This window comes from Octopus bimaculoides, chromosome 2, assembly GCF_001194135.2.
Source record: "Octopus bimaculoides isolate UCB-OBI-ISO-001 chromosome 2, ASM119413v2, whole genome shotgun sequence".
NCBI lineage: Eukaryota > Metazoa > Mollusca > Cephalopoda > Octopoda > Octopodidae > Octopus > Octopus bimaculoides.
In genome coordinates, this window is record NC_068982.1 from 191,777,523 (window position 1) to 191,785,876 (window position 8,354).

General features: G+C 39.7%; 2 protein-coding genes across 4 annotated transcripts in view; one reads left to right on the forward strand and one right to left on the reverse strand.

Moving 5' to 3' along the window:
- Positions 1-4,133, reverse strand: part of LOC106869907 (transmembrane protein 242) — a 23,238-nt gene extending 19,105 nt beyond the window's left edge. The window contains exons 1-2 of one of the 2 annotated variants that reach the window (XM_052965829.1): positions 3,853-4,133; positions 981-1,081 (exon numbers count right to left, since the gene is read on the reverse strand). In XM_052965829.1, the coding sequence (XP_052821789.1) occupies positions 981-1,081; positions 3,853-3,994 (243 nt within the window). In that variant the 5' untranslated portion in view covers positions 3,995-4,133. The remainder of the gene's footprint in view (positions 1-980; positions 1,082-3,852) is intronic. The other variant, XM_014915839.2, reaches the window with a different exon arrangement.
- Positions 4,134-4,219: 86 nt separating this feature from the next.
- The window catches only part of LOC106869906 (radial spoke head protein 3 homolog B), a 47,420-nt gene continuing 43,285 nt past the window's right edge, over positions 4,220-8,354 (forward strand). Inside the window, exon 1 of one of the 2 annotated variants that reach the window (XM_052965827.1) lies at positions 4,220-4,334. The gene's annotated coding sequence lies outside the window, so the exon portion shown is untranslated. The remainder of the gene's footprint in view (positions 4,335-8,354) is intronic. The other variant, XM_052965828.1, reaches the window with a different exon arrangement.

The window sequence follows — 8,354 nt, forward strand, 5'->3', positions numbered from 1 at the left end:
TCCGTCTACCAAATCCACTCAGAAGGCTTTGGTTGGCCAAAGGCTATAGTAGAAGACACTTGCCCAAGGTGCCACACAGTGGGACTGAACCCAGAACCATGTGGTCGGTAAGCAGGCTACTTATCACACACCCACTCCTAACTTTGATACAGGAAATAATTGAAACATTTCCCTCTGTCGGGAATGGAGAAAATAATCAAATTATTTTCTAGTTTCATTCCTGCAGCTCTCAGAATTGTTGCTGTTGAATCATCATCATTTGACATCCATTTACCATGCTGGTGTGGGTTGGGGAGGCTGGTACAGTGCCTGAATTAATTCTTTAGGAAGAATTACACTGCTTCCCTAGACATGGTCGGGGACCAGGTTTCAGCCGAACACAGCAGGGTTTCTATAGCTCAATGGCCTTCCAATCACTGGCAACGGCACAAGTGAGCTTGTCTTGTAACACCTAAAGCTACAGAATCCTTGATCGATTATGATGCAAACAGATGCACAAAGTAGTATGTATGAAGAGGTGAGTAGAAGAGAGAGAGAGTGACAAGAGAAGAATAAGCAGGGGGGGGGAAGCATGATGGGTTGTAATACAGGTGGTGAGCTGGCAGAATCTTTAGCACGCTGAGCGAAATGCTTAGTGGTATTTCGTCTGCTGTTATGTTCTGAGTTCAAATTCCACCGAGGTCGACTTTGCCTTTCATCCTTTCAGGGTCGATTAAATAAGTACCAGTAATCGACCTAATCCCTTTGTCTGTCCTTGTTTGTCTCCTCTATGTTTAGCCCCCTATGGACAATAAAGAAATAGATGGGTTGTAATACAGGTGGAAGTGATCAATGGTGAAAGTGAGTGATGGCTGGCATTAGAGGAGAGATTTGTGAGGAGGGGAACAAACAAACAAAAAAAAAAGAAAAGAAATCGTCAAAGCAAAATCTATTTGAAAAAGTTTCAATGTTATTTTGAAATATTAATTAAAGTGATTTACCTTAGCAAACATGGCAGGGTCTTTCTTCTTAGCCATGGCTACCGTTGTTCCAAAGCCAAACAAAAGAGAAGCCGTAGTCAAAGACGTAAAGAATGCAGCCCCTGAAACACAAACAAAAACATTCTCAGCAATTTTACCCAAACGTTTTCTTATAATTATATCATCACCATTGATTCACCATCGATTTTTTGCATTTTGTACAAGTGTTTCGATTCAGATTTTGCTTTTTTTTTTTAAAACTGTTTTGGTAAAATTTGTTCAACCTGCCCCATCGCTTTCTCTTGGATTTCTTTGATGTCTTTGAAATTTTATTCCTTTCAAATGGGATTTCATCATCACCATCGTTTAACGTCCGTTTTCCATGCTGGCATGGGTCGGACGGTTCGACAGGAGCCGGCCAGGCATGAGTCTGCACCAGACTTCTGGGTCTGTTTTGGCAGGGTTTTTACAGCTGGATGCCCTTTCTAAGACCAATGGTAAAAAAGCAAAAGTCACAAAGGTCGAGATCGGGTAACATGGTAGTTGTTGGGACCAGGGCAATGTTGTGCTGGATCCAAAACTGCTGCAGTGAATGGGCATGGTGCATGGTCCCGGTGGAGTTGCCACTCACTAGACACATTCAATTCTATCCTTCTCTAGTGAACAACATCCTACAAACGCCACATGTCATGGCAGTATTCCTTGTTTATTGTCTGACCAAGTAGAGCATACTCAGGGTGAACAATGACCCTTGTAACAGAAGAAGAAAACCGTCAACAGTGTCTTCACATTGCTTAGACTCTTTTATGCTTTCTTTGGTCTTGGAGAAGTTGGGGGTCTTCCACTCTGAAAGATTTCAGGGTCGTAGTCATAGACAATTCAACAAAATAAATTTTTCTCCAAAATTCCATTTTTTAACATCTTTCTTCCCCCACTCCACACAGACCACAATTTTAAAAATTTTTTATGCTTCTCAACCACATGATTTTGTGTTCAATCACTGCCTTGAAGAATTCTTAGTCAAAGGAGTCAATGCCAGTACTTTCTTTTTTAAAGCCTGATACTTATTCTATCAATCTCTTTTGCTAAACCACTAAGTTATGGGGATGTAAACAAACCAACACCAGTAGTCAAAGTGCTGGGGGTAAAACAGACACAGACACACACACGAGGAAGGTGGCAAAATTAGTAACCAAGGTAAAACATGTAATTTCTAATTTCTCATTTTTTCCCTATTTGAAATCAATAAATTGCAAGTATTGCCTCATTATGTCTGGGAGTAGAAGTTGGGCAGCCGAGATGTTGCTATTGTTGTTGAGGTGGGAAGAGTTCGAAACCTAGTCAGGGGACAGGTACTTTTTTTTTTTTTTCCAAGAAATTTTTCCTCCACTCTGATCCAATTGTAATTGAGGCTGCTGGTGAAACAACTGGATAATTTTTGGTGTTTGACAAACAATATTCTTTTCTCGGTGGGAGAAAAAATATTGATAAAGTCTAATCTGTTTCAAAATATGCTGTCTAAAAATGGAGTAAAAATGGGTAATGTCTAATTCCTTCTCTTTAACTGCACGGTGAGTAAATATATGAGGAGGACACTGCAACAGATTAGGAAGAAGTTATGGAGTATATTTCTGTTGAGCTTTTCTATTTAGTCTAGTTTCGTTAATATCATGGTACCATTTTCCCCAGATCCTCTTTCATCTGACATAGATCATTTCTTTTTTCTTTTTGCATTTCTGATTTTTCTTATGTCTAGCGATGGATATTGGATGTGTAGGAGTCTGTTTTCAAATGTAATTCTGGAGAACTGAAGTGGCAAGTTTACCTTATCATGTGTTACTCATTTTGCGCCAGTCAAATTTGTCTTTTATATGCTCAAAGAAAATAGCGATAATATTCGGAAACATTCAGATTATGCTACAATGCTTAAGGAAAGCCATTTGCTTAGCAATTTAATTTTTGTAAAGTAATGAACATTTGTAAAAAATATATTTTGTTTCAAAGTCAAAAATGCAGTAAAAACTCCTCATTGTGTCCCAACCCCATACGATGGGCTTCGTTCAGTTTCCGTCTACCAAATGCCCACTGTGAGGCACTTGCTGAAAAGGTGCCACGCAATGGGAATGAACCTGGAAGAACGTGGCTGGGAAGCAAACTTTTTACCACACAGTCAAACAAGCACTTGTTGAATTTTTTTTATGTGCCATGAAATAAAATGATGAAAGAAAGGCAAATACAAATTCATTTTGTGACAACAATTCCAAAGACACAAGAATGGAGGGGGTCAAGGTAGAAGCTTGTAGAAAAATGAATTTTTGAAAGAAGCTGCTTTTTTTTCTTTTTTTCTTGAGGCGAAATTATACAGGACTTCTTCCAAGAATCTCCGTTTTATTGATGATTTCAGTTAAATGATTGAATATTCCAAAAGTGCACCAGTTGTAGCGGGAAAAAATTTCCGATTATTTGAAGTAAATACAGACACGTGTTCCGGCAGTTTTACTTCAAGTCTCCTGGGTAAAGGGCATAGTGTTGATATCATTAAAAGAATGTGTTATAATAATAGAAGCTACCTGACTGAAGATGCTAACTTACAACTGGTATAAGTCTATCTTGGGTCCAGGACGAAAGTCACTCTTAACAATGTTATGACAGAGAAATAAGACAAGGAAATAGGGAGCCCCTTATGTGGTTGCTGGCCCAGCTAGAAATAATATACAAATTACATCATGCTAATTTGGCAAAAGAACGATACACTGTCACAATATTCCAAGGTGGACCAAGAACCGGTCAATTCTGATCCATGCCTCTTAAGGACTGGCCTGTGGTTAAATAGAATCACCTCAGACACTCAACATAATGTTCAATAATAAATTAACATAAAAATAGAAAATACCTTTTAAATTAGACAGTCTATTATTTCGCTGATTCGTAATCTGCTTGTCATCATCATTATTTACTGCCAATAAAGTCGGTTCAGCTTTTATTTCATTATTTAATCGGTTCTTTCCGTCGTCGTCCTCAGCCGATGAAGCCATTTTGATAACATTTACCAAGGTGAAGTTACAATAAATTTATAAATAGTATTATTGAAATAAAACTTCATTATCTTTTATATTTTAATGTAGAAATTAAATTACTAGCAACACTAATTCTTTTTTGTTCATTATATTTTGTGCAATATTGCTCAAAAGAAATAAATGACAAACAGCGACATTTTAACCAATCATAGTGAAGAATTACATTTTCTGTGCTCCGAAATATCTCCTTAGCAACCTAACAACAAACAACATTCATTGTTTTTGTTTGTTTTTTAAATTGGAACATTTCTAACATTTCTAAAGAGGTGAGAAAGAAATTTGGCGCCAAGACAGTTAGGTTGGTCGACTAAAATATTCCTTCTTTATAATATTTACTGCTATGTTGTGGAGTGGCGGAGAGCGATTTAACAAACTCCTCGACAATAACATCATAACTAAAACATCTACGAAAATATTATTGTGTAAAATTGTATTTCCTCTTTAATAGTATTTTTTGTAATATTTTTTATCCTACATATTAATTTTTAATTAGTTTTATTGAAGAAATCTATTTCTTGATGCAAAATATTTGCTAAATAGTGTTCTTAATTGTAAAGTAGAAAGATCTCAGAGAACCGGTTTCAATTTCCGGTTGCGGTTACATCTCTTACATAAATTGTAAATTATCTTTTTTAAAAAAAAGGCATGAACATCACACAATCTCGTTTCTCTTCTCTAAACCCAAAATGTTTCAAAATTTTCCCTTCGGTTCTCTCCCTTTAATTACAAGTCAGAATGGTCTTTCCCCGCCAACACCGTCAGAGGAGACACGGCCAGAAACCCGAATATTTGGACGGCGATGAGCACTAGAGTAATTAAAGTGTCTAGTTATTTAACAATGTGACTGAAAACCTATACATTCTGAGTTCAAATCTATTCAAGGTCGACTTTGCATCCTTCCAGGATTGATTGATTGATAAAGTACCTATAAAGAACTGAATTGATTTACTTCTCTTAGAGAAGAGCATCGGAGATATGAACAGGATTATAGCAGAAAATGGAGTAGGAGCAAGAATTCGGGTCCCGTGTCCATAGTTGACGGAATACTTGTAAGGATTTGAACTCGACACCTCTAAGTTGCTTCGTTCTAAACATAATCCACATGGATATTTTCGTTTCCTTGGAACATATCACTGAATGAAATAATTTTGGTAATTATTTTTACTGACAAGTTGCGAAAAATAATGTGGGCCCTAATTAGCAGGGTAGAGCAGCCGTAATTAATGAGTCTTGGGTGGGGTGGGGGATTTGTATCCGAATTGCCCTAATTTCTTTTCAATAGTGTAGCTGGGGAGGAGATTAGAGGCTGTCAGTTCCGGCGATTTTGTTACGGGCAGCATTTTTTTATTTTGCTGTATAGGTTTTAGGACACGAGGTAGGCACAATGTACCACTGGTTCTCTAGGGTCCACAACCTTAGATGTGTTATTAACGCTGCTAAATATCTTGAGAAAGATAGGAATGTCACAGAACCTCAGTCCTTCTTTGAGAAATTCTTATAATTCTTTATAAATAACCGAACATGTACCTAAGTAAGAAATCAATTTATAAGACTGGCTGACTCTATTGAATAGGCTTATATTACTGGTATTTCATCATCGTCAGTGAGTTGAATAGCAAAGTCATTAAAGGAAGAATTTGAACTAAGAACAAGGAAGAGAAACAACTGGAACGAAAAAGATCAGCGAAAGCAATTGTGCTTTACTGTCTGAAACCTGCTCCACGCCTAGGGTTTTATGTAAGAAATGGAGGAATCGAAAAATAGGAAGAAGAGTGAAAGGATTTGAAATAGGGAGGGAGTCTATGAAGAGACAAGAAAAGTCAGATGGAAGGAGAAAGGTAGAAAGCGATAACTTATCTGAAGTGTTGGTAGAGAGAGTAAGAGGAGAGGCGAAGCTGTTCTGCACACTTGTGCAGTGTCTGAGTATTGCTCACTTGTGGAGTTATGTCAAACTGGGGGGCCGGGGACGAATCTATCAACTGAATCCATTTTGAGAATCATCCCACCACCCATCCTTAACAAGGCAGAGAGCAAGCAGTGTTCCCCTGTCCAGAGGCAAAAGAGGTTATGTGGTGGACGAAGCTGAAAGAATTGAGGAAAAAACACATTCCTCGTTGGTCAAGCTGTCATCAACTTTTTTAAAGTTTCATTCAAAAAGGAAAGTGAGGGAGGAGAGAGAAGTGCTGCCTCCCACCGACTTTGTGGAAAAGATGGGTGACTTTGGTGAAAACTGTTAGAGGGAATGGCCCTACTCTTAAGCACTTGTAGATTGGAGAACAGGAGAGAGGGCTCGTGACTTTGGTAGTCACGGGGATTCTGGATCTGTGGGGTTCCTTGATTGACCCTTGTTGGAGTTTCTCCTGTATCAGGGGGATTGCATCACTCATGTTGTTCCATACTTTGTAGACAACGTACACTTGTATCTGTTGCCAGCATCCTCTGAGTAGCAGATTAGTTATGCTGTGGCTCCTAATGTGCAGACATGCTTTTGGGTTACACCACCTGCAATGATTTCTGGATGGTAAACATGTTTGGGCTCCATTTGTGAGGTATGTCTTTCTGCAGTTCATCTCCTTAACAGAGCTGTAGTCCTGGGTGAAGAAAAAACTGAGACTGGGCACCTGGCACCTAGAATATTGTCAGGGGCCCACAGCCCCCCACCAGTCGGGCAATGGGATTGGGGGATGTCCCGCTTAAGAAATTTATAGAGGATTAGTAAAGGAGAAGTGTGACACTGGGTGCCACTGAAAATGAACTGGCTGGTCTATTCTGGAGAACTTTCTGTTCACGAACAATCATGGATAATTTCCAGATGTCCTTGACCTGGCAGTGCTACAGTGGGGTGCTGCCGGTTCAAGATAGACTCAACAATCACTGAGGTGTGCGCAGAGGGACAAAACTGTTTTGCATACACTTGTTCAGTGTCTGGAAATTGCTGATTTGTGGGGTTATGTCAAACAGCTGCTGTCACATGTGGGATGGATCCATCTATCAGCTGATGATTGCCCCACCACCTTCCTCTAATCAGGTTGGCAAGGCAGTTTTCCTTTGGCTGGTGGCTGTGGTGAAAGAGGTTGTTTGGTGGACAAGGCATGAGGGCAGATCCATTCCTCTTTGGTAGAGGAAGTCTCATTGACTTCTTCAAGTTTCACTTGAAAAGGAAATTAAGAGCGGAGAAGGAAGTGCTGTCCTCGAGTGAGTTTATTGAAAGGTGGGTGAAAGTTGCAAAAATGGCAAGAGTGGATGGTACCTCTCTAAGTGTAGACCAGTGATTTGGAGAGGACACTTGCTCTTGATGTTTAGGGAAATCTCAGACAGTGGGGTTCCTCGATTATCCCTAGAGGCCTTCCTGTATCAGGAGGGCCACATCTCCATCATCCTCCCCTCCCACCTTTTTCTCTTTCTTAAACCTTTGTATATTATGTTTATTTCCTATGAAAGCCCCTACTACACTTTATGTCTGTCTTTGTATTGTCCCCCTCGTCCTTTACCCTTGTGGCAAATAAATGAAATCACTATTCTCATTGTGATGAAAACTCACAGCTTATTTTGCTGGGTATGACGGAAAGGGGGTCAGCTGTCCACAGCCAGCAGACTAAGGTGACACTTGTTTATTGGCCATGCTTCAAAACCTTGTAAAGAATTCTTGCAGTTCCAAGCAATGCTGACTTTTGGTAGGTGTTCTACCTTCACACTTGCACCACTCTTTTTCAGCCATGTTGGTAGTTGAGTGCTGATTTAATTTTCGTTCTCAAACACCTTCCTAATTTTCTCCTTGTACTCTATAGTAACTTTCCCTCTCTCCTTTCTCCTATCATCTTGCAGTACCCCTTTAGCTATTTGTATCCCTCGTTATTCTAATGATGTTGTCTTATTACTTCCATGTCTATATCCCTCTTACTCTCTTTCCATTCTTGAAGCCTTACCATTCCTCCCTTCCTGATTCTTTCATATCTACACTCTCTTCTCTTCACGACTGCAGCATGTTGTATCCACCATTTGTCAATATATTCTCTGGTCCTCCAGGCGACCAGTCAGTCCTCATCTCCATGAGACACCACCACCCCATCCGCCCTGAACATGTGACATATGCTTGACCAATGCAAGATGTCAACCCAGCCGGATCCTCAGTGAAGGGAACACAGTAAGCAGGGTCTAACTTGGAAAATCGAGCAATGTGGCCACTTACAGTTTCCCCGTCCATCCATGCAAAATGAAATAATCATGAACATCCTTCACAACAGCAAACCTGTTCCTGCTCCCCACATCATACCACTAATCTTTTTGTCCTGTCTTCTCAGAGAAGATCTACCCATCC